General features: G+C 43.5%; 1 protein-coding gene across 1 annotated transcript in view; it reads left to right on the top strand.

Annotated features, from left to right (window-relative positions):
• The window catches only part of WWOX (WW domain containing oxidoreductase), a 1,123,975-nt gene extending 1,104,966 nt beyond the window's left edge, over positions 1-19,009 (top strand). Inside the window, exon 9 of the mRNA XM_010381243.1 lies at positions 17,961-19,009. Coding sequence (XP_010379545.1) covers positions 17,961-18,149 — 189 coding nt within the window. The 3' untranslated portion in view covers positions 18,150-19,009. The remainder of the gene's footprint in view (positions 1-17,960) is intronic.
• The last annotated feature ends 7,714 nt before the right edge of the window (positions 19,010-26,723 follow it).

Genomic DNA, 26,723 nt, shown 5'->3' with positions numbered 1-26,723 from the left:
GGGACTTACTGACATGTCTGTGAATATTCAGACCCACAGAGGTCTTGCCCCTACAGAGAGGCCCCAAGAGAGAGGCCTCACACCCTCTGGCTCCATTGAAATTCACTTCACGTTTCCAACTTGGATTAAACTGGCACGAAAGTTCAGTCACATGTCAAGTCCATTTTGTCAAGGGAGGGAACTCATTCAGAAGATGAACTAGTTGGTATTACTTAGATGATTAACTACTTGGCATTAGGTAGAAGAGGGCTCTGCAAACTACAATTCATGGACCAAATCCTGCCTGCTGTTTGTTTTTTGTAAATAAAGTTTTATTGGAACGCAGCCAGGTGCATTTGTTTAAATATTGTCTATGGCTGCTTTTGCACTGCAATAGCAAAGTTCAGTACTTGTAAACGTAGAGTCTGCAAAGTCTAAAATATTTACTACCTGCCCTTTTACAGGTAAATTTGAGGACTCTTGAGTTAGAAGGCTAACTAGTTGGTGTTACCTAAATTTTGTGAATTGTGGCTAAATTTATCATTTGTCTACACATTCAGATAAAATCATGTATCAAAGATGACGTGTCTATAAAAAGATGCTGGGAAGATGAGTAAAGCATGACTTCTTCTTTTTTTTTTCTTTTTTTTTTTAAGAGACGGGGTGGAGTCTCCCTCTGTCACCCAGGCTGGAGTGCAGTAGCACAATCTCGGCTAACTGCAACCTCCGCCCTCTGGGTTCAAGCAATTCTCCTGCCTCGGCCTCCCAAGTAGCTGGGACTACAGGCACGTGCCGCCACGCCCTGCGAATTTTTTTTTGTATTTTAGCAGAGACAGGGTTTCACTGTGTTGCCCAGGCTGGTCTCGAACTCCTGAGCTCAGGCAATTTGCCTGGCTCGGCCTCCCAAAGTGCTGGGATTACAGGCATGAGCCATCATGTCTGGCCCATGACTTCTGTTTATGGGAGAGAAAGGCCACTGAGATTGTAAGTGGACATCAGGACTTGGATTCTATGAAATGTAACACATTTATTTTTGTATTTCTGTACATTTTGTTTGTTTCAAAGTAGCTACAACTAAGAATGGACTATCCTCTCCTGCTTCTTTATAAAAGCCAAGTTTTTGCTTCTAGCTGGTAGAAGGTCCTGTAGGAGCTCATGTTTTTCTCAATCACTGAGGGTCATTTGAGACAAAATTTGGAGAAAATTTCTACCAAATCCTATTTGGACTGGAGCAAAAAGGTTTCAAACTACAGAAGCACCAAATAGGCCATGATAAAGAATAAATACCACCCACCCCGACCTGGCAAACGTGGGCTCACCCGAAAGTAGTGGAGCCTCAAGCCCAGGGAGATGTGGCTGCAGAATCCTCTGAATGAATGTCTATTAAAAAAACATAGCATCTAGGGGATATATACCTGTAAGCCCATTCTTCAATGGAGAACTCCTTATGCGCATAAGTAGTTTAAACAAAATGAGTGGAAAAACAGGGAGTTTAAGGGAGCAAGAGCTCAGGTCTTCCGGGCTCACCACACATCAGGTGATTTAAGCTAAAAATGGCTTAAAGTACCGCAATCACTTGAAACGCCTTACATAAACTGACCAGGAATCTGGGGCATTCGCGCTAGAGACAATTTTCTTCTCCTCAAGATAAGGGATGGGGAATTAGTCATAGGGTATTTCCAGATAATGTAGTTAACACCTCGTGTAATATTAGGTGGGCAGGGAGCTCTGCTCTCAGGACCAAAATGGCTCCTGCCAGCTCTAATAGGGAATGTGTGTATTTTTAAAGTCTGGGTAAGCACTGGTGAGTCATTTCCACGATACGCCTCCCTTGGGCGTGAAATGGGGCAGAGAGTGCCCCAAACAGCTGTTCGGTTATTTTCGCGGTGATTCATTCATTCATTCATCCACCCATTCATTCATTCATTCACTCGTCACGTGGTAACTGAACACCCCTGTATACCAGGCCCAGTGCTAAATACTGGGGAGACGTGTGTGAATAAAATCGCATTTTCAAGGAGCTTATTGCCTGTTGGACATTTTAGCCTCTTCTCTGTAGTGCAATAAATAATTTGACAACTGAAAAAGATGTGAGGTCGTACCTATTGATCAAGGAAAGGTTTATCACGGAGAGATTTCTCTTAAGGTGCCCGGGGATTCAGAAGCACCCCTAAAGCTGATTAGAGTGGCCCTCTGCTTACAGGTGGAGCCTTTCCCTCATTTTTGTTTCATTTCTTTTGCCTCTCACTTTTTATTTCCTTTGTGGAGTCCAGCCCCTTTGCTTATTCTCAGCGCAAAAGAGGCAGTAGAGTGAGAAGAACATGAACTGCAGAGCCCGCCCGTCCCTTTTCACATTTGAATCCCAACTCTGTTATTTACCAGCTGTGCATCCTTGGGAAAGTCACTTAACCTCTCTGAGCTCTTAATTTCCTCACAGGGCTGCAGGACTGAGGTGAAGGACCCATTGTCACTGGTACAGTGGTTGAGGAAAAAGGTGAATGAAGGAAGGGCCTCATTGTACTCCTGGTCTCCCATTCCTTTCTGCTACTTCTCTTTGGCTCTGCAACAGGAGTCAGAAGTTTGTCTCCATGGCTTTGAACTACCAAAGAGTTGCCAATTCTCTACGGTCTTTGGCCTCTATGATCTCAAGGTCAAGGCCAGCACTTTCCATTCCATTAGACTTCATTCTCTTAGGGGTGCTTTCTGTGGGAATCTCTCAGTTCAGAGCAGAAAGCACAGGTTACGGAATCAGATAGACCAAAGTTCATCTCCAAGTTCGATTCCCTCTGCATACAAGTTGCTTACCCTGGGGGCCCTGTAAAATGACGATAATAGTAAGCACCTCAGAGGCTCGCTGGAAGAACTCTTTGTTGTCTGCGCAGAGGCTGTCAGTGCTAAGCCTGGAACAGAGGAGACCTCAGTCGATGTAGGACATCTCCCCAAACTGCTTTTATTCTTTATGCCTCACTGAAACTTGAATTGAGAAGCTGCTGGAGGAAAAGCCTTTGCCACTGGGCAGTACTGCTGAGTTTTGTGACACAGAGATACCTTCTGCTCCCTTGTTCAGGGAGACCTCCGGGTATGAGAGTGCCGCTCACCCAGCAGAGGAGATTGAGTCCAGTCATCCCTCTGTGTGGTCTCTGCGGATCAAGTACGCTTTTCATTTAACTTTTAAAAATATTGCAAATCGACCCCCACACGCCTTTTCTTACTGCAGGTCACCTGGCCAGCAAAGACCACAGTTGAGACCCCATTGGTTTGGAGGAAGGAGAGGAAAGTCTCCACTTGGGCAAAAACAATTTAGGATACCTGAAGATTGCAAAGCCCAGCTCCTTGCAAAGGGGTGGCAGCTGGGGAGAAGCTGAATCAGTAGACAGACCGGATTATGGTTTAACAAGTTCAGGGACAAGAGAAGGGCCCAGTAACCTACAGAAGCAACTAGCTCCTTGCCTTCTGTACAGCATGGTCTTTGGAGTCACAGGACATGAGTTTGAATCTCAGCTCTGCCACTTAGTAATTGTGTAGATTTGTGCACGTTGCTCAACCTCTCAGTTTTCTGTAAACTGGGGAAAATCATAGCAAATCTATTTCACATGGTTGTGAAGATGTGTGTGTGTGTGTGTGTGTGTGTGTACAAAAAGAGAAAGCTTAGAGCAGTGTGTAGCACTGCTACACTTATATAAATAAATATTATATAAGTGTAGCTCTAATGTGAGTCGTTACTTGTAGAGAACAACTATGTGAAAACCACACCAACAACGATTTGGAAAGGAAATAATTTGACCGGTCATTTTGTTTATCCAACAATTGAGTTGGATTGATACATTTTTCCTTTGGCCTGCAAAGGAAATTTAAGCGTTCATTCATTCATCCTCTTAGAGAAATATTCTCTAAGCACTACTGTGTGCCAAGCTTTGGGTTGGATACCAGGAACCCCTCTCAGTGAGATCACAGTCTAACAGCACACACCCAACTATGAAATATAGATGGACTGTGAAAGTGAAGAAAGGTTCTGGTTATGAACGCACAGAGGAAGTGACGGCTGAACTTTGTAAGGACACAAGTTGTTTAACGAGTTTCCTGGCCCATGTGAGATCTCTGTTCCGATGTTACAGGCAGGAGCGTGGGGCCTCACCTTACCTTTTTCCCACTTCCACCCTTCTCCACCCCCATTCAGTTCCCAGGCTCCCATTGTGTGAACTGGCTCATTTCTCACTGCCTTTCTGTTCTGCAGCCCCCGCTCTGCTGAGTCAGGAGGTGCCACTTTCTCCATCTGCTTTCCATCGTCCAAAATTTTTGTTGATGTTTCTTGATCACTGAGTTAAATATTTTTTTCCCCGTATTATACTTTTAATAGAGTTTCTGGAGAGAGTGCAGACAAAAACGCCTGAATTGAATCCACCATGTCTAAGCAGACACTCCCAGAGTCTACGCTTTTTTCCCCCATGCCATACTCCCCAAACTAAAGGATGAGAAAGAACCATGCAGGCAGAATGACATGGGTAGATGCTACTGCTAATGCTGTCACTTCTACCACCACCACCACTGCTGTCATCTGCTGAGGGTGGCTTATATGCCCACTCCACATCAGAACATTACACATATGGTGTGATTTGGTCATTCTGGGTGGCTAAAGTGTGAGCATACCCGTATCTCAGATTTACGGAGGAGAAGACAGAGGCTCAGAGTGGTTATGTATATTTCTCTAAGTCCACCAGCTATTGTTTGTTGTAGGTTGGGTAACCCAGGAAGCAGAGTCTGCAACTGAGATTGGAATGTAGGAAGATTACTGGGGAATGATCTAGAATCCACACCTGTAGGGGGATGTAGCAAGCAGGATGGGGTGGAGGGAGGATTGAGCTGTGCTGTGGGAGATGCGAATACTCCAGTCAATCCCAAGGAAACTCTGAAGCTGGGTGATTCTTCAGAGATGCAGGGAGGTCAGGAAGTCATTGATGTGGGCTGCCTCCTGGAGTGGGTGTTGCTTTGGTAGGCAGCTCACTTTGGCTGAGGGCGATTCCTGAGGAGGGACTGGTACAGCAGCCTAGCATCTAAGGAAATGAGTGCCTCCTGGCCCAGAATGGGGAGGATGTCGGCAGCACACTACAGTATCCACTACAGTGTCTTAGGCTTGCTCTGAAGTCATGCCTCTCTAACTTCAGGGTATATTCATGTAAGTGAGGAGCAGGGATGGGGGAAAGAGAGAAGGTAAAGCTACAAAGGTAAGCCAGCTTATCTAGACCGGGAGCTAGCTCCTTGTGAAGGAATGACAATGATAATGGTGAAGTCAGATTTGAGAAGTGTGTTTTGGGGAAACACTCAGGGAGTGGTGCATGGAATCCTAGCACAAGATCAGTGACTGGGTGAGTTTGACATTCTAGATGCAAATGTGTCAGGAATTACAGTTGCAAGGGGAAAGAACATCTTAGTTTTTCATTTCCTATGTCATTGTTTTCTCTTTCTTATTTGGAAATGCTGTTTCTCTCACATGGGAAAAATTTGGTTATCTCAGGTGGTAAAGATGCCTTTGTTTAAAATATTCTTCTGTTAGTGGGGACAATAATATTACTAATTTCCAGGACAGACTCTTCTCATGCAGTTTAATCAGTAGGAACCTGTTTGCATGTTCATTTGAGGAAGTGTCAAAACCAAAAGTAGCTTCGAGGTTTGGCACCTTTGATCAAGTCACAGAAGTGCAGTGTGAGCAAAAATCATCCTCTTCTCTGTTCTTCACCTGTTGGTGAACAGTGAGAATTATGTTATGAAGTCATTTACTTGCTTGAGACTCAGTTTTCCTATTAATACAATGAGACTATACTCACTTTGTGGGCTCTTCAAGAGTTCAGCTAAAATTCTCCACCTTGCCACCTAGAACGTGCCACAGAAGGTATCCTGGCCCCTGCATGGGATTCATACAGGAAAAGGACTGCCTTCTGAAGTCATTTGATTAGGGATCCAGAGGGTGTACTGGGAGAGGACAGATTTTCAACCCCTTGAAAATTCAAGGGCCAGCTACACAGCTGGCTTGTGTTCCTCACTGACACCTCCCTGGGTAGCAAGGTGCATTTGTGCGCCTTCCCTTTGCCAGGCATTTCTAAGAGGAGGAATCCTAACAGGTGTGGCAGCCAGAGGGCGGGGGCAGGGAAAAGAATAAGATGTTCCATGGTGTACCCCATTGTCATGAGTTAATCATTTCTCTAAAATGTGGGGGTGGAGAGTTCCAATTTCAGTCGGCTTGTCAGGAGACTGCCCTGGTGGTTGCTGCCAGATGACCCACAAATGCCAAGTCCCTAACCTGAGCCCTGCCAGCCTTCAGAACCTCCTCTGCATGAAGAGCAATTTACAGAAGAGAACACTGTAGGGGAGGCACCGTAGACCTCTTCTGGGCTGTACTGTTCAAAATCACATGACATCCCCCAGAGACCTGGTGGGAAGCCAGGGATTTAGGCCCTAGAAATGGAGCTCAGAAAGGAGGAGTAAGGTCCCTGATGGTCTGTGGAGAGGGGCTTGGCCATCAGAGGAATCAAATGGCTCAGGCAGGAAATATGTATCCCCTTCTCAGATCTGAGGCCAGATTTTCAAATGTATGCATGATTCTGGGGTGCTGCAAAGGGTATAGAGTATGGAGTCAGAACATTACACACCAGCAAGAATATGGGTTTTGAACCCAGACCTCAGTTTGTATCTGAGTTCCAGCACTGCCCCGTTGCTTGGCCATCAGTTACTTCACCTCCTTTAGCCTCTGTCTCCGCTCACTACAGTAACACCTGCCTGGTGGGAAGTGAGGCTTTTGTGAGAATCAGAAGTAATAATAGATCCTTGGCACTTAAGAGACTCTCAGTAACCAGCAGTCATCACCACTGTCGCCGTTTTTTTTTTGGCCATTACAGTTAGGATTAGACTAACCGTCCCTAAGCAGCTATTAAGCCTCACACTCCCTGGACAAAGACATGAAAAACTCAGGATGATTCAGAAGGGAGATCTAGAAATGGTGAAAGGACTGGCGAGTGCCTCTGTGTATATATTGTACCTGGGCTCGGTGATCTGGCTAAAGGAGAGGTACTGGGGCCAGGTGACAGCAAGTCTCTATATGGCAGGCCCACAAAATGGAGGTGCAGGCTTCATCTCTACTTTGATGTGTATGCTTCCTTCTTTAAACTTGTAATAATCAGAGTTATAGCAGCTTTAAACTTGTCATAATCAGAGTTATAGCTGCTTTTGAACTAGTACCTGTTGTGTGCCCTGGAAATGGCCAAATGTTATCACTCATCCTTCCAAGAACCACATGAAGGGTATATTATTATGTCCACTTTCCGGATGAGGAGACTAAGGGTCAGTGGCTTGTCACAGGTGTAAAGACAGGATTCCAATGTAAGGACTTCTGGCTTCATTCAGCACAGGGGATTTTCCTACCATCCCATATTGCCACCCCATCTGCAAAAATACCTGGATCTTTCTTCCTCCTGCTTCTTCTCAGTTCCCTCCAGGACTGAAGAGATGATATTGATTCTCGCTCGATAGAGGTTAGAAAGGGCCTCTCCCTTCCCTAGCTGAACAGAGAGGGTTTCTTTTTTCTTTTCTTTCTTTCTTTTTTTTTTTTTAATGGGAAACTTACAGGGAATAAGATCTGTTTCTTCACTTGCTTTGCAAGAGAGTTGGATTTGTACACGTTGCCTGAGCTGGCTCAGTTTTCTAAAGACCTAACTTTGCAGCATTCTTCAAGGGCTCCAGAGAGTCCCTTGTGCCATCAAATTAAGTTTGGAAACTTCAATAAAAAAAGTCCCGAAGGAAACTGTCAATTAATGCATTTACAGTGAAGCATCATACTTGGGAAAAGCATCTTCAAACGCAAACGCTGTTTTCCAACCATTAAAAAGTTTATGCGCTGCTTGGTTTCCATGGATACCTGAGGTAATAGCCTCCTTCCTCTCATTGAAGAGTAAATGTTGCTCAGTTACTTTTTTCCTTTTCCTTTTTTTTTTTTCACTTTTGTCTTTCAGACTTTTTTCTTCCATCCCTATTTATGAAAACAAAAAGATAACTAAATTGAAACCTGGCAGTGTAATTTGTCAGAGGAAGGCAGCCTGTTTTATAAGCTCAGGTGATTTCATTGTTGCTCACCTGTTTATTTCATGACACTTGCAGGAAAGAGAAGGAGAATTTTCATTTGATCAAATCATTTCCATGGTCCATCAAACACACAAATTAAAAAGGGAAATGTTACCAGTCTTTAAAAAGAGTCTTGATTGTGTATAGAGCAGAGATTGGCAGACTATGGCCTGCCGGCCATATTGGGCCCACTGCCTACTTTTTATAAATAAAGTTTTATTGGAATACAGACAGGTTCATTTGGGTAGACATTGTCTGTGGCCACTTTCACAACAATAGCAGAGGTGAGTGATCATGCCAGACATTATATAGGCCGCAGAGCCTAAATTACTTAATCTCTGGCCCTTTGCAGAAGTAGTTTACTGACCTATTACATATGGGAAAGAATGAGGTCTTCGGTGGCGTTTAGTAGTGTTGTCACTTTTGTCATTGGTCTTGACCTGACTCAGTCTCTGTATTGTTGAGATGGAAATGATGGGACCCTCAGTAGTGTTTTGAGATATAAGGCACACAGTAAGGGAACAACAAATAGGAATTACATTCCATCGAGATTCTTTTGCTAGAAGTATCCAAAGAAACCTACTTTGTGATCCTAGATGTTTTTTAGGAAACCCAAAGAAAGTATGAAAAAACCCAAACCAAGTAGTTCCACTATTGTTCCCGGGCCTGTGTGTGCTGCGTGTGTTTCCTGGGACAAGGTCAGAGCTGGAGCGGGGCACTCCATTCCGGCAAGACAAGGCAAACAATAGAAGCCACAACAGTCTAGGAAGAAATCTTTAATTTCTATTCAGCTTTAAAGAGTTTGAGAGAGTTATTTCCCCTCTGTTAACAAACGAGTTCAAGTACATGCCTTCAGATTATAAAAGTACCTGAAATTGCCTAGAACTGCAGCATGCATAGCTTGTTAGTATTTACATATATTTACATAGGGAAACAAGAGGAAGATCTACAGTTATTTACAATCTACGTAGGGGAAGAGAAAGGCAGCCTAATTGTATTTCCTAAAATACAGTAGATGAGTAGTCAGCACATGCATATTTAGATAATATTTGCATGATAGAATGCAAACTTTAAAAAAGACACACCTTTGTAACTTTCTATGCTAAGGTGTTGCATAATCAAGGTTAATTTTTTTTTGTTTGTTTTGTTTCTAGTCTATTTGCATCAAGTGCTTTAAAATGCTCACTAACACCGAGGCAGAATTATTTACCCGGGCAATTAAAGCAACAGCACACACGATCATTTCCTACTAACTAGCAACACGCTGCTGGTGAATGAAATATCTATTGTTTCTCATTACCCATCGACCACTGTGAAGAGATCTCTCTCTGTAAAGGCAGTACCTAAGCTATCACCATTAATGATGGAAGTAATATAAATGAGATGCTCTCCACAGTATGTTCTAAATGAAACATTAACAAGACCAGCGTCTTGGAGCCTGAGAAATGGTCTGTTCCAGTGAGCTCTCTATGGAAATCCACACACCTAACGCAGACATGCCCGATTTGAAAGAGCGGGGCTGGACATTGGGGGCCTGCCTGTGAGATCTGAATTATTGCAAAGTACGTCCTCTTAATTTGTTTCTGGAAGGCAGAGTTAAGAGTTAATTCCTTACCGTGATGTGGCCCCAGCAGAGACTTTGTGTTTTTTTTTTTTTTCCTTCAGTGCTTTTTCAGGACTATGTTATAGAATACTTAAGGGGCATATGTGCAAACGAACTGTCAACCTTAAAAGCTAAACAAACAGCTTGTTTATGGTTTGTCCTGAAATCCTGCCTGCTCACAAAACAGCCAGCTACTTGGTTTTCTAAAAGATGTAATTTGGCAGGCAGACTTCGTAGAGCCATTCTGTGCAGAAGAAGGGAAGGGGGAAGCTGTTTGTTTCACCTGTACTATGAAGATACTCTTTGCGCTATTAGAACTGAGCTCATTAATTCTGCCTGTCAATAATTTCAAAGGCTTATTTCAGTGTACATGGCGAATACAGATGCATACATTTATACGCAGTACACGAGCTAGCTATAACCATAACAGAGGTTAAAGAAGTAGAGTAAAAATGTAAAATGTTTCAAATAAACATACACTAAATATCTTCTTTGATCTCTTATAAACACTCAGCAGTCCTTCAGCATGGGCATTAAGGTGGCCCAGTTGGAAAGTTTCAGTGACATGCCATCAGATTTGTTCCATGTAGAAGGATGACACTATCAGTTAGATGCTTATTTTGGTGGCAAATTTCTTTTTTTTAATTTATGTTCTAGGGTACATGTGCACAACCTGCAGGTTTGTTACATGTGTATACATGTGCTGCACCCATTAACTCGTCAGTTATATTAGGTATATTTCCTAATGCTATCCCTCCCCCCTCCCACCACCCCACAACAGGCCCCGATGTGTGATGTTCCCCTTCCTGTGTCCAAGGGTTCTCATTGTTCAATTCCCATTTGGTGGCAACTTTCTATGGCACTTCTGCTTGGCCATTTCAAACTAACCATGGAAGAGTGGATACCCCAATGCAATTTTTCATCCCCATTCAAAAAGAAACTTCTTAGAGCAAAGAAACTTCTTTGAGCAGGCAGCATCAGAGGGAATGCCCAGGGAGTTCTTCCGTGGATATAAGACATCATCGACAATAGCTTCTTCTCTTAGTTCTAATGAGACAGCCTCTCAGGTCCAGTCAGTTCTAGAACACTTTGGGCAGGCACAAATGGAAGATGGAACAAGCGTGTATGCAGTCACCCACATGGATTGCTCTGAAGCCATTTCTTTTTCTTTCCCTTGTTAGGAGTACCCTCACCCCAACCCCAGCAAAACATGTCTTGGGTCTCACAATAACAGCAGTTCTCAGAAAGATAAAATAATTCTGAATGTTACGACTTGTCCTTTTTAAGGACATCAATCTGTCACAGATCCTTTGGAACGTCGATGGCAAGAATTGTGGAACATGGAGGAGGTATGAAAAAGGCTTCATTCATTTCATGGAAAAGCTCAGAACAGTTTGTCAACTTGGAAACACAGGCCCTGACAGCGTACCAAGGTCACCCTGCCCTTCAATCCTGCTGATAGCCCAAGTTAACATCCTCCCATGCCTTGGCCTTCCCAGAACAAACATGGCTTTGGACGCCTTTGGAGGGTTGGGACTGGCTGCCTATTTTTCTCTAAAACTTAAGTTTTAGGAAAGAATTCTTTCCAGCTTTCCATCCTGAACCTGCTGGTCTCCAGGCTCCTTCCTGCAAATATTTCACAGAGGAGTAAGAGCCACATTCTTGCTGGCTTTCCAACTCATTCTACTCTCGTTTTCAAGTCAACCTCTTAAAACTCCTTAGTGATCTTGCAAGAAATTCATGTCTTTTGTCAGGGAGAATGGCGTGGCCTTTGTATGACACTTCCCTTTAGCCAGACTGGGATTTGGGGGCATCATATTTGGGATGCCTGCACAGCTAACAGGAAAGGCCCCAGGACAGCTCACAGGTTCTCTCTGAACAGAAGCCTGTAAACACGTGGCTGTCATTTGAAAGCTGCATGGCACTCTTCCCCCTGCATGCATTTCTCTCAAGGTGTCCCTTGTAATTTGTGGCTGTGGTCTGTGCTTGAACCTGTTGCATTTATGGTGATGGACTGGCACTTCACTCTGTGCCACTGCCATCGTGCCCCCCTCACAGACACTGTCCCCAGTGTCACTTAGGAAATGACACTGTTCACCTGTCACAGGAGAGGCAACCGAAAAGGAGCCTGAGGTTTTTCTACCTTTGTGAACCTGTTTCTAGCAAATAAACTTTTTTCCTTGTGGCAAAAGATGAATATCCAAACACATTGTCCACGTCTATTTTGTTAGGGAGGGCATGTTCTCTTCCAGAGGGCTAAGAGCTGGAGTGGGATCGAAATGGATTCTCCAGAACACTTTCTCACACTTTTAAAGCCTGAAAACAAACATTTGCTTTCCTGATCATCTTCACTGTTGCTGTTTGGGAAGTTGAGCACATTCCTCTTCTATAATAAAGGTTAAGAACAGCCTGTGAGTTAGCAAAACTCCCAAAGGCTTAGGAAGAAAGTTACATTTCAATACCTACAGGAAGCATTTGCATGTATCTAAGCCTGGATTGTTGAAAGCCTTTGTGGGAGTCAGTTGTCAGGAATCTGTAGGAATGAGTGTGCGGAATCACTGGAGGAGGGGCAGTACGGGGATGGATCAGTATTTTCTCTGGGAACCTAATGAAACACGTTGGAGCCCGCACCTACATGCGTGGGAACTGATAAGATGGAGATTGTGTCCGTTTCACTTGTTTGGGATGTCCGTGCTTTGAAAAAATTCTATCGTCAAAGAGTAGGTTCCTTAGTTCAGCAAATCTGGCACCTGGAGATGGCATTTTGAACCGGACAACCGTTTTAGTAAGGGTCACTTGCTGTCGGATCATCTGAGGTGGTGCTGACTCTTCATTTTGGTTTATCCGAATGGATATCATTTCAATTTAATTCCCTGACTAAATCAACAATGGGAAAAAAAATCTTTTCATATTTCTCAGGCGAACACACGACAGCCCACACATTTCATTTTAGGCCATGTTAGGGCATCACCTCATAGCCAGACGTGGCCTGGCTGAGAAGAAGGCAGAGCAGGTAGAGAGGCATAGGAAGCCAGAGCCCTGAAATATTTGTGTTACGTATTTGGGGAGCAGGTTTCATGTACCAATGGACACGGAGTCTGAAGTCACTCAGTCTACGTGATTATCTGTGTGGCTTTGGACGAGCTGCTTTTGATCTCTGATACCGAGTAGGCTTCTCTGTAAAAGGGAATACAGTCCCTGGCTTATAAAGCTGTGTGAGGGTTAGATGGCAATGCTTACCAAGCTCTCCGCACAGAATCTGGCGAATCGTAACCTCTCAAGAAACGCTAGTCATTGTCGTCACTTGAATAGTCCTCGTTGGCTGCAACTCACTGAAAAAGCCGGGCAGTTTGCAGAGCTGAGGTCTTTGGAGTAGACATCTCTGCTCTCTTCCGCTGCTTCCCGTCATTTTGGTGGAAGTTGGCGTGTTCATTGGTTAGCACTTATTCCAAATTGAATTGTATAATTTCATTATAGAAATCACGGTGGAAGAAGAGGGTGACTTGTGCGGTCACCGAGCCTGGGAGGTCCATGAGCCCCATTCCTGTACAGGCAGCGTTACTTTATGAACTAATGGAATTCGTGGCAAATGTGTCCCCTAAAAGATTGCTCTTGGACAGCGAGTAGGGAACACGTGGCCTTTTGGAGCAGTTTGCTTTCATTTGTGTTTCCAATCAGAGATTGAAGCTGTAATTGTTTGTGAGGAATGGCTGTATCCCATTCGCCGAGGTATCTGGAGATGACCTCTACACCGTTCTGGGAGAGTGGATATAGACTCTCCTGGGGGAGTTACTGGGAGACAGGGAAAGACAGGGCGTGCAGACGGCCATCCATTCCACCTGTGACATGAGGGCTCACCCCCTCATCTCCACCACAGCAGCTCTCTGATAAATGATTCTGTTCCTAGTGGTATATTCAGAGAGTCACTGGATAAGGTGTCTGGCTGGCTTTGCATTTGGAAAGTGTTTGCTTTACCCAACAGACACCAGATGAGGAACAATGGAAGTAGGCGGGGTTTGAAGAGGTACATGTCTTTCCTTTTAGCCAAACCTGCTCACTTCAGATCACCTCTTTGTCCTGGGATTTTAGTCGTGGAAACGCTGCTTGCCTTCAAAAGGGCTGTTCTCCTTCCCTGCCCTTGGTGTTCCAAGCCTAATCTAACTTCTAGGGTGTGTTCCTTTCGTACCTCTACTTTTTGCCTAAGTGGATTAATTCAGCCTTTGCTGTGCAATGTCCCTGTAAGAAAGCAATCTTAGAACATCTACTCTCTCGCAATCATTGAATATATAGATAGGCCATGATAGTGTGTCTATTTCTTATATATCTCACAGTTAAGTACTTTAAGACAGGAATCTAGTCTTTCTTTTAAATAATCATGCATTTTAAAATAGAAAGACCTGAAAACAAAACCTTGCGTAACATGTGTCCATGTTATATTAGAGTACTAACCAATGCATTACAAGTATCAATATGTGGGTGTTTTGTTTCTTTGCCGTATATTGTTTATCAGAAACCTCTGTACCCTTTCCTTTAAAGGAGTCAATATTCATTTGTATTCTGTGCTGACAGCTATAAATTGATGGCTAGCAGTTATCAAATGAATGTTGATGAAAAGCAGCTACTTAACATTTTCATCCCAACACAGAGTTTTGGAAGGATGGATAATTTAGATCTGAGGGCCTAAACTATAAATAAACAGCAACTGCTTTCTAAATCCCACCTTTCTGTAGTTGAAGATTGTGCTACAAATCTGACAAATGATTTTTGAAAGAGAACGATGAATCCTTATTACCAAGATACTCTTAACTTAATCCCAAACAAGAGTCCTGGGTAATTTTACATACACTATCAAGATTGATTGCACAGTTCTCCTCTGGCAGCTCACAAATGTTTGACTAGATAGGAAATGGCATTCGGGCATGATTAAAGATTCTACCGGGCTTCCCAGAAATTCTCAGTGCTGTGTGGTCAACACCCTCACTCATTGCCATTGCTGCGGGATAGACACACCTCCCCCATTTCCCATGATTCGCTACCGTATACAACCTACAGACTTCTGATAAATGATTCTCAAAAAAAAAAAAAAATCTTTTAGGGGAACCCATAGCTCCAGCCAGTTGTATGTCAAAGTATTATTTTATCACAGTGGATCAGTAAGCAATGGTGACAACTAGCAAGGCATTGCTTCAGATATTTTATAACAGAGTTGTTAACGTTATGTCCTTTAGATGACTCTTTCATCTTTTCTGCATTATGAAGTGATGCCCCCAAAACTGGTATGAAAGTCATCTTATGGTGATTAAAGTGCTCCTTAAAAACGTTTTTTTTAAATCGGTTTAAAAATGCTTTCTCTTGTATCGGCAGTACCGGCTTGTTTACTCTTGAGATTTCACTAATGTGGCTCAGTCTCATTCTGATGATATGCGGACCGAAAAGCTGATGAGCCAAAAATGAGAACCTGTTACTAAACTATCGTCACATCTGATCATATAAAGATGTCACTCAGAGGTTGCCATTGGTACGGCTGAAAAGAGAATTCTCCAAGAGACCAAAGGGGTGGCGTGCATGGGATCCACAAGATACTGTTACTGCTTAATTAATTGTCCAGCAAGGGAGGAAAGTAGAGTGAGTACCCATCAGCACGAAGCATGAATCTGAGAAGGAGAATGTGCCAAAGGGGGACGATTGATTTTTGGAGTAGAGAAGGTGGTGTTTGCTGTCGGATGCCCCTCCTGTGTACTGTGTTCTACAAAGCCAGGGCCACTTGTGATGGAATTTAGATAGTAAATCACCCCAAGCCTAGAGGCAAAGGAATCAAAGCCATCTCCTGATACAAAGTTAGGTTTTTCCAAAACGTATGACTCTCAGCATTGTAACCAAATGTAGGTTGGCATGAAACGAAGCCAGTTGTAATTGCCTTCAGATTCCATGGAAGGAAAAGGTAGGTCCCCAGCTCCCGCACCAGTGGCATTCTGAATCAATGGGACTGCAGGATTTCTTTGCACAAATACCATTCCAATAATGCAAAAGTGCAATGTGATATCATTACAGAAGGTCATAGTGGCAAAATATTTTATCAGGTTAGTAAGAATTCTGCATTTTGCTTTCCCAAGTGGACTGCTTTGGTTTTTCCTCACAATTGGCAGAACAGTGAAAGGCCAGTCTGTCATACGACTGAATGCTGAATAGTGTAACCATTGTGGCATAGGGGGCAGGAGGCTGGACTTGAGCTGGATTCTCCCACCACTCAGGAGTTAAGGGCAAGTCACTTGGCCACTCTGATGGTTTGGGCAGCTGCAAAGTAAAATGGAAATCTATGACAGATATCTGGAAGATGATGCAAAACACCATCTCCACCAGAACTCGGCTAAGATTCCAGACCAAATTGATATTTGGCTCAAGTTAGCTGGATGAGCATCTCAATTCTCCAATTTGTTTCAGAGGCACTTCTGCTTCCCTTCTCCCCACATGGGATGCAGTAGAGCCAGATAAACCACTTGAACTTGTTTAGATAAATGTGCCAGGTGCTAAGCTCAGGGTTATTAGGAATAATAATTCAGTGAAAGGAAATTTGGATGACACGAACTCATTTCCATTAGACTTGAGCCACACAAATCAATGGGAAAAGAAACAGCTGAAGCCAGGATAGAATCCAGGATAATATCTGGCTCTTTGGAGTGGGCATGGTAATGGAAGGAGATGGGTGAGGTAACAAACCAGTTGCTATTTAATTAAGTTCAAGTCATGTCAAATTCAGGACCAAGGGGGCTTGGCCAGTATCGTCAAGCAGCCAGTTATTATCAAAACCCAAGTCTTTGTCTCACTCCCGGGCCCCACCCTTCCCAGAGATTTGACCAGTTTTCAGACCAACTCAAATGTGACTACATACCCTGACACTGAAGAGGCTAAAACCAAACAACAAACCCAAGTCTGCCATGTGGCACGTTCTTCACATCATAACACCTTTCTCGAGACCCTAGTTCTCAGAACGGACCCGGCTCTCCCAGGGATCCTGGAATGCAAGCAGTGATCGCAAACTAAACCATTTGAGATCGCAAACTAAACCATTTGAGGGAAACTCCTCCAGTAAGCACCCTTCATGGTCACAGTGTAAACCCTGCAGGGGCAGCAAATAAGCTTTGGGTGGGGTCAGAAAGCCATTTCCCCGACAATCAAAGTTCCTTACTGTTTTCCTAGTAGGGGCAACCTTATCTTTAGTTACCTTTTCCAGTCCTCTCTTGCAACCCCTCTCCCTATCAGCTGAAAATTAGTGGATGCACCTAGAGCTGTGAAACACATAAATAATCGTAAGATGCCAGATAAACTGTATTGGTTTTAAATTAGAGACGTGCCACCCATGTCTCCCTCTGAACAGCAGCCTATTATTTTTAATTATGGCTTGCAAAGCAAAGTGATTTCTTCCCTCTTTACAGCATCCCTGACAGTATTGTCAGTTTGGATGATATGATGCCCCATCAGTGCACCCATCCCTAGCCCCAACTGTTACTCAAAAGGTGAATGAAAGTGATCAATTGCACTCTTTGCAACTTACATTTTGAAGTGGGCCGGGAAGAAATTTACCCCCTTACCCATGATCCCATTGTAAATCTGGGACAAATACGACATTTAGAAAAAGGTTTTCACGGTATCCGTATGAATTAATGTGTTATGTATTTGTGCTAGGTTGTGCTAGGTATGGATGTATGGTTAGGAGTATGTGTGTACATTAAATGTTTTAACACAGCATTGCCCATCCTTCCCCTAGCAGCACTGTGGGCAAAGCATAAAGGGATGATCTGGCACCAGCCCCACTTGGGTTTTCTACCTGATGGACCATAATTAAGAGTGGTTGGTTTGTCAGAAGATTCCTCAAACGATTTGGTATCGAATTACATTACAGATACATGGAGAAGTCGAGGGGTTGGGTGAATTTGTTCTTGCACGTTCAGAAGGTACCATCTTTTCCTCTGCGTGGAAGAGGCGCCTGCCACGACGTATTGATATGTGTATTTCTTTTCCAAGCCTGTTCCTATATGAGGTGTCAAAAGTCACACCAGCTTTACAAGCGGAGTTTATGAACTCGTTTTTCCAGGATACTCACATTATGCTTTTTACAGTCATGTGCTTTCAGCCCAGAACCCTTCGCTATGCCAAGATCCAGCTGAAACTGAACCACATGGGGGAGGCTCGCTAATGCCGGGGCAGTTGAAATGATGTCATTTCGTTGTTCCTTTTCTTAAAACTTTTGTCTTTCTTCTTGGATTTCCAGCAACAGGGAGCTGCCACCACCGTGTACTGTGCTGCTGCCCCAGAACTGGAGGGTCTGGGAGGGATGTATTTCAACAACTGCTGCCGCTGCATGCCCTCGCCAGAAGCACAGAGCGAAGAGACGGCCCGGGCCCTGTGGGCACTCAGTGAGAGGCTCATCCAAGAACGGCTTGGCAGCCAGTCCGGCTAAGAGGAGCTCGGAGCGGATGGGCGCAGACACCCGCCTTGTGTGTCCGCTCACGCAAGTGCCAGAGCTGGGCTCCTTCCAAATGTCCCTCCAACACAGATCCGCAAGAGTGAAGGAAATAAGAGCAGTCACAACAGAGTGAAAAATGTTAAGTACCAATGGGAAGCAGGGAATTCCTGGAGTAAAGTATCACTTTTCTGGGGCTGGGCTAGGCCTAAGGTCTCTTTGCTTTCTGATGGTGGCCTGTTTGAAAGTATAAGACCTGGTTGGTGTGTAGGTTCCCTGTCTCCCTGGAGAAGCACCAGCAATTGTCTTTCTTTCTTTTATTGTTGAATAGCCTGAGGTCCCGTCGTCCCATCCAGCTATCACCACGGCCACCACTGCAGCCAGGAGCTGGCTTTCTCCTACTTAGGGAAGAAAAAGCAACTGTTCACTGCTCCTTGCTGCATTGATCCAGGAGATAATTGTTTCATTCATCCTGACCAAGCCTGAGCCAGTTTAGCAACTGCTGGGGAGACAAATCCCAGAACCTTGTCCCAGCCACCCAGGATGGCGGTGACACCCAGACGGAGTAGAATACGCAGAGCTACCAGGTGGCAAAGTACTTTTCACAGACTCCCTCGCCAATGCTATACAAAAAATTCTTTGTAACACATTTTTCAAATCATTCCTTAGATACCTTGAGAGGCAGGAAGGGAAGCGTGTGCACTTAAGAATACACAGGATCTTTTGGGGGGCGGAGAATAAAAAGTTAATCCCTTTGTCTGTCAGTCACAGTCTCAGTTCTGTTGCTTTCACATTCTGCTTAAACATCCTGCCGTGCCTCCCATCCTATGCTTAAATAAAAGAACATGCTTGAATATGATCACCTGAAGTTTGTACTGTTTCTTTAAATGTTTTAGTTTTTTTGTTTTTGTTTTTTTTTTTAGAAAAGAAATCTAGAGGAAAAAATAAAGCGCTTCTCGTAGACGCCAGGAAAACACGATTCTTGTTTCTTCTCTGAGTTTGTGTTTTGTTTTTGTGCTTTGTGGCTGTCCGTGGGCCAAGTCGTCTCACGCGATTAGCATGCCAGCATCATATTTTCTGTTAAAGAAAGAAAAGAAAAATGACTATTGTTTCATTTCACCTTAAGATGTTTTGTTATTACTTACAGTGAGTTATTTTAGTCCTCAATGGTCTGCTCCCCTATAATTAGCAAGTACTTAGTGATTAGTGGGTAGCTCTATGTTTGAGAATGGGAGCTGTGCACAGGCTCTTCTCTGCGCATCCCATCTCATGGACACCATGGTTTCCAGCCTGTTCCAGAAAGCACATGAGTCCACTCTGGCAAGACGGAGAGAATGCTTTTGCTGAAATACCAGGAAGGTGTGGAGGCTGGATGTCACTGTTCCCCCTCCTGATAATGGCAGCTTCAGGCCAGGCAATGTCATGAACTTCTGTGCCTTTGCATCTGTGGTGCACAGCAGTCAAACAAACAAACACCATTGCTTTCCAGTGGCCCATAGCCTGGCCACATCTTCCCATCTGGCTATAGTCTCCCTTACATAATCCTTATTACCACAGGACCTTTGAAACTATGAATCAGATAATGTCACTTTTCAGACATTATTGTCATTTGCAAAAGCAGCCATCAGAACTCCACTCTCAGTGTCTACCCCTGGAGGGGATTACCCCTCCCATATGACCTCTGACTTTGGCCATGTGACTGGCCTTGGCCAGTTTGGAAAGTGCTGTGCACTGGGGCTTGCCTTTCCTTGCTGCTCTTTGGAACCCTGCAACTTCCATCATAGGAACAGCTCCAGGGCTAGCCTGCTGGATGACGAGAGACATGTAGTGGCTCCCAGAATGGACATCCAGCAGTTAGACATGTGAGTGAGGCCATCCCAGACTATCCAGCCCCAGCTGTGCCAATTCAGAGAAGAAACTCCACAGTTAACTCATAGCACTGCAAAATACAGTAAAAGTTTGTTATTTTCAGCCACTAAGTTTCAGGATTACTTGTTACTCAGCAAAAGCTAACTGATACAACTTCTCAGCACACTAAGTTTAATTTTTTTTACCCTAGTTGTCTTATAATTTGGTCTCCAGCTACCTCTCTAATCTCAACTTCCAGCACTTTCTCCTCATCCACTAGAAGCCACTCTAGTCTTCCTGTGTTCCTCGAACATACCAAGCACATGCCCAACTCAGGGGCTGCATATTTGCTGTTTCCTCTGCTGAAACACTTTCTTTCCAGAAACTGGGATGCCTTTCTTCCTGATTTTTGGTCTCTGCTCACATGTTATCCCTGTCTTCATAGTGTCATCCCATTCCCATTCCACTCTATTTTTTTTCCACAACACTTAATATTATTGTACACATTATGTGTCTATGTTCTCTATCTACCCCCTGTAAGAGAAACTCCATGAAATTTGTCTGCTTTCTTCACAATTTGGCCACAGTACCTTGAACTGCTCCTGTCACATAGCAGACTTAACAACCACTGAAAGAATGATTCTTCGTGACTAGGCTTTATGTTCATGAAAATAATTTCCATCATTGTGACAATGATCTCGAGCCACACACTGTGCCAAGCAGGCTACACTGTTACCACTGTCACCCAGGCTGGAGTACAACGGCGTGACCTCGGCTCACTGCAACCTCCACCTCCCGGGTTCACCCAATTCTCCTACCTCAGCCTACCAAATAGCAGGGATTACAGTCACACACCATAACACCTGGCTAATTTTTTTTTTTGTATTTTTAGTAGAGACAGGGTTTCACTGTGTTGGCCAGACTGGTCTGGAACTCCTCACCTCAAGATCCGCCTGCCTTGGCCTCCCAAAGTGCTGGGATTACAGGCATGAGCCACTGTGCCTGGCTTTTTTACTTTTTTTTTTTTTCTGAGATGGACTCTTACTTTGTTGCCCAGGCTAGAGTGCAGTGGCATGATCTCGGCTCACTGCAACCTCCGCCTCCCAGGTTCAGGTCAAGCAATTCTCCTGCCCCAGCCTTCAGAGTAGGTGGAATTATAGGTACCCACCACCACACCTGGCTAATCTTTGTATTTTTAGTCAAGATGGGGTTTGACCACGTTGGGCAGGCTGGTCTCGAACTCCTGCCCTCAGGTGATCCACCCGCCTCAGCCTCCTAAAGTGCTGGGATTACAGGTGTGAGCCACCACGCCCAGCCATTACATCTGATTTCTAATATGACTACAGTCTTGCCAGTTCACCCCTTCTCCCTATTTTACTGATGAAAAACCTGAGGCCAAGAAGTGTCATAATTTGCTGTTGTCCATACAGCTCACAAATTGACACAGCGGCAGTTCACATCCAGGAGTGTTTGATTTCAAGGTCATGCAGATTCCCTGCGCCATTGCCAATGCTCCTTCCATAAGTCGAAAATATCCATTCTGGTAGGATGTACCATCTTTTTTTCGTTTAAATAGAGATGGTCTTCACTGCATACCCAATGACCAGTATGTTGACCAGGCTAGTCTGGAACTCCTGGCCTCAAGCAATCCTCCCATTACAGGCATGAATCACTGTCCCTGACCATGGATGCACCATCTTAATGTCTTAGGCTGATCACAGAGGTGACTTTATGGGTCCCACTGTAGCTATGTGTCAAGCATTTGGTGGAAGTGAAAGTTAAGCCAGGAGAAAGACACTGGCATATCATCAGCCAAGGTACTGTGCAAAACATCAAAGAGAACCAAGAGGGGACATGCTGGCCCCCTGCCTCCTGGCCCTGTCTAGGGCCTCTATGCTGACTTCCTCTTCTGTGGATCCTGCAGGGTTCACACCCGCGGGCTGACAAGATGAGGCCTGGGGGAACTTTGTAAGGATAGATAGGGATTCTCCCAGTCATATAGACCAAGTCTTCATACATTCATTCATTTAACAAACATACCAAGTGCTACATCCTGGAAATTCAAGATTTAAGGTAAACTCCTCCACAGCTTCGGCTATAAAGGAATTTACATCTTGCATCTGTAGGAGTCCTCACAAAGCACAAGGTCCTTATCAACTTTATCAGAAGTTCGTTAGGTTACTTGAAGATGAACTGAGGCCCCGTAACAGTACCCATTGCTGCCTTGTGCCCATTTCTCCCTGAACCCACTCAGTCAGACACTGTCAGACACTGTGGCCATTTTCTCTTGCCAGACACATCAATCTTATTTCCTTGGCTATTTCTGTGATAAATTCTTGACAGGCAAGCAAGTGGATGGCATAATTCCTATCATTCCTATTTTAGCTTATTCTATGGCCAACCCTATTTCTCACCATTTGTCATATGTGCACATCTGCATATGTATACATGTCATGTGCACATCTATATATACATATGGACATGTATGCATGCACAAGTATGTGTGCCATACATGTAAACCCATAGGCATTATAGATGTATAACACATATATACAGCACATGTACATATGCACATACATGTATTGCATATATGTGTATATTCACATATATGTATACAGATGGTCCCTAACTCATGATGGTTTAACTGAAGATTTTTGAACTTTACAATGATGTAAGTGATATTCAGTAGAAACTGTGCTTTGAGTACCCATATAACTATTGTTTCTTACTTTCAGTATGGCATTCAGTAAATTACATGAGATATTCAACCCTCTAATAAAACAGACTGAGTGTTAAATGGTTGTATTAAATGCCTTTGTCCAACCTTCAGGTAAATTTAAGTTTTCTGAGCACATTTAAGGTAGGCTGGGCTAAGCTATGATGTTCAGTACATTAGGTGTATTAAACGCATTTTTGAGTTATGATATTTTCAACTTATGATGGGTTTATTAAGCGGTAACCCCATTATAAGTTGAGAAGCACCTGTGTACACAGATGTGTGTATTTGTAGTGTATGATTTATATAATAATGATGCTACTCTATCATGTACTTTTTTTTTTTTTTTTGCCATGGAGTCTCGCTCTGTCGCCCAGGGTGGAGTGCAGTGGCGTAATCTTGGCTCACTGCCACATCTACCTCTGGGGTTCAAGCAATTCTCCTGCCTCAGCCTCCCGAGTAGCTGGGATTACAGGCACCTGCCACCATGCCTGGCTAATTTTTGTATTTTTAGGAGAGACAGGGTTTTGCCATGTTGGCCAGGCTGGTCTTGAACTCCTGCCCTCAGGTGATCCACCCGTCTGGGCCTCCCAGAGTGCTGGGATTATAGACATGAGCCACCGCACCTGGCATCATCTGCTACTTCTAATTGCAGATGCTATGTACTCAGCATCTACTCTGTGCCAGTTGATGGGTTAGGCAAATCACTTTATGCTCATAGGACGAAAGTGAGTTTTAGAGAAAGAAAGTAACTGTCCACAGTCTCATAGCTGGTAGATAGAAGAGTCAGGATGTGAGCCAGCTCCATCTGCCTTGAAGCCCATGGGCCTTCCAGTACACACTAGTTTTTTAGGTGCCCTATAGACCAGCAGAATATATACATTACATTTATATAATGGGTAAATTATCTGCAAGGGAAGACCAGTTGATTTCCTATTTAAGAATAAGCTCTGGCTCTCCTCCTGATACCGAAATGTCTAGTATAAACCTTACAAATCATTTTTGTATATGCCATTTACCCAGCAATATTGGCTTCAGCCTTGCCTATGTTTCCCAATAGGCCCTCTCTCCTGTTCTGATCGTAAGTAGGTCTGCACCTTCTCATGGAGTGAAACTCCCGAGTTATTCACGCTCGTCCGATGCTGCAGAATCCACCCAAACAGGAAGAGTGGGCCAGTTTCTCTGCAGTTGTTTTCTTCCAAGTCCCTCTGTCTCCCTAAGTTTCTTTCAACCCTAAAGGCGGCCAGTTTCCACTTTCACACCTGATTAAGGGAGACCTTGCTGCAACTTACCAATAGGAAACAAGAAATTGAAGCATCCCCCAGCAATGACTGAAGCCTGTGGCTTGCGGTTTTGCTTTTTAAAATGGGGTTATGAGTGGTTTTGTTTTGAACTTCAATGAAGGAGGCCTGATGACTTTCATCAAGGTCAACACTAGGCCAGAAAGACTTGGCTTGCAATATCCCTGCCCATTCTGGTCACCAGCAGGCACCATTTTTAGAAGCTTATGTAAAAAAAAAAAAAAAAAAAATCTAAAACAGCAATACTTACCCTGTCTATTAACTCTTTGTGTCTTTCAATATATCCAAGCTAGTTTAGCTGAGGTCATTGTAGAATACTACTATCACAGATTATTATTCATATAATTACTGAACAAACAGCTCTGAATTGTATCTATAGATGAAATGATGTAGCAACAATAAAGGTAATTTTTAGAAAGACAAAGACTCATAATACCACTATTTCAACAAAAACATTTTTATCTTACTGCCTTTCAAGGAGTCATGGTATTTGGCTTCATGCCCCCCTTTTTTTCCCTTCCTCCCCACCCCCACCAAAGTCATCTTATTTCTCAAAGTTTTCCATTATTTTAATGGCTACCTCATGTATCACATAGGTGATGGGCCATTATTTGGAAACCCATTCCCCTACTATGGGACATTTGGGTTATTTCTAGTTTGTTAGAACTAATGCTTCAATTAACATCTTTATGCATACAGCTTTTTCCTTCTATTCATTGATCTCCTCAGCATACATTTGTAGAGTGTAGAATTGGAGTTCCTAGCTCCAAGAGCTCCTATTGGCCTTTGCCACAGAGAGCCACAATGCTATCTGGAAGGGTTACACCAGCAGAACCAGCATATTACTGTCTATTTACAACCTTATCAGCACTGGGTGTTGCCATTGAAAACATTTCAAACTGATTTTCCCATCGTCACAACCTATAACTATTTACATACAGTATTCCCAAGCAGCCAGCCTCCTTATTTAAAGTGTAAGAATTCTGTCATTTTCCCACAGGACGGAGTTCACATGTTTAATTAGAGTGGAAATTCAGAGTGAGTCTACATTCAGTTTTGGCAGAAAAATATCAGTCCATCCAAGCTACTGCATTGTTACTAGATTATTCCACCAGTGAAGAGCCTACGTTTTCTCCTTTTCAATCCCCAGTTATAGCACTACACAGATTCCATCCGAATGCAGTGCAAAGCCCAAAACTCATACCCCAAGCCTCTTCCGTTCACACTGGCTTAGGTATTTACCCCACTAGCTAGGATTCCTTAGCCAGTTACTTCTTCCCAGCTGATGCACGGTCTGCTTTTATAAACATGTGCCACACCACTCAGAAAGATTGTCTTGCTTCTAAGCTGATCTGTTTACAAGGCCATGCCCTGCTGCATCTTAGGCGTGAGAGAATAAAAGCTCCTTTTAATTTTCAAAACAGGGTTATGGAAATAGAGGTTCTCCATTGCTCATTCAGATGAGGAAGGCTCTGTGTCTTCCTCCGGCTTTCCCGATTTTATCTGATGTTCACCAGGAGCTTATCCTTTTACTTTGGAATTCTGACAATGTCTCATTTGATGCTGGGCATTCCCCAAGGGACAGTCCACTTTTATAAAGCACCATTTCCTCAGTGCTTACCAAACACATCTGAAATTGTCTTTGTTCATTTAAGTCTCACAGCTTTTGAAGTGAATGTTACTGTCCCCTTTTCACCAATGAGAAAACCATTTGAATTGTGGGGTCACCACTTCCTGTGTGACACTGTCCCACCATTGTACCTCTCCAGGGCCATTTGTCTCTGACCCCATTCCCTACTGTCACTCTGTGTCTGTGATCTCCTGTTCCTCAGACTTCATTCCTACCTTGCTTTATGTTCAGTGTAGGACTTGTTTAGGCTTCTCTAAGCTGAGCAAGTGTGAATTCCATTGGTAATTTACCTGAATGTGCCCTTTATCTTTATATTCCTTCAATATGATTTGTAATACTGGTTATATAAAAAGTTCTATCATCATATTTAAAAGGAGTTGATCTTGGAAATAATTGGTGACTAATATTCTGCTAAACACAAGGTATTGCTGTTTTTCTTAAGTTAAATGCTTTGGGAGGCTGAGGTGGGAGGATCACTTGAGTTCAGGAGTTCAAGACCAGCCTAGCCAACATGGTGAATCCCTGTCTCTACTAAAAATACAAAAATAAGCCTGGTGTGGTGGTATGCACCTGTAGTCCCAGCTACTCGGGAGGCTGAGGCAGGAGAATTACTTGAGCCCAGGAGGCGGAAGCTGCAGTGAGCCAAGATGGTGCCACTGCACTCCAGCCTGAGTGACAGAGCGAGACTCTGTCTCAAAAAAAAAAAAAAAAAAAAAAAAAGGTTAAAAGTTAAAATGCATACTCAGCATTTAAGTTTGGGGGGCAGGATCAGAAAAAAAACATGTTCTCATAGTCCCACCACTCAAAACAACCAACTAGGTAAATACTGTGGTATTTTTTTATGCATTACAAAATTTGCGTGTATCTTGTAGTTTTCATTTTATATAGCTGTGATTATATTCCATATACACCTTGATATATTTCAAATTAAATAAATTATTTTAAAATAATTTAATGCCTTTATGATCCTGTATCTAGTGAATAGACATATGATAGTTACTTAATCATTTTATTATTCTTAGAGAGTTAAGGTTTCTGACCCTTTACCACCATGTTTTATTAATATAAATTGTGCT

Source organism: Rhinopithecus roxellana, chromosome 20 (assembly GCF_007565055.1).
Source record: "Rhinopithecus roxellana isolate Shanxi Qingling chromosome 20, ASM756505v1, whole genome shotgun sequence".
NCBI classification, from domain to species: domain Eukaryota; kingdom Metazoa; phylum Chordata; class Mammalia; order Primates; family Cercopithecidae; genus Rhinopithecus; species Rhinopithecus roxellana.
Note: the sequence above shows the minus strand (reverse complement) of the source record. Positions and strands in the feature narration are given on the sequence as shown.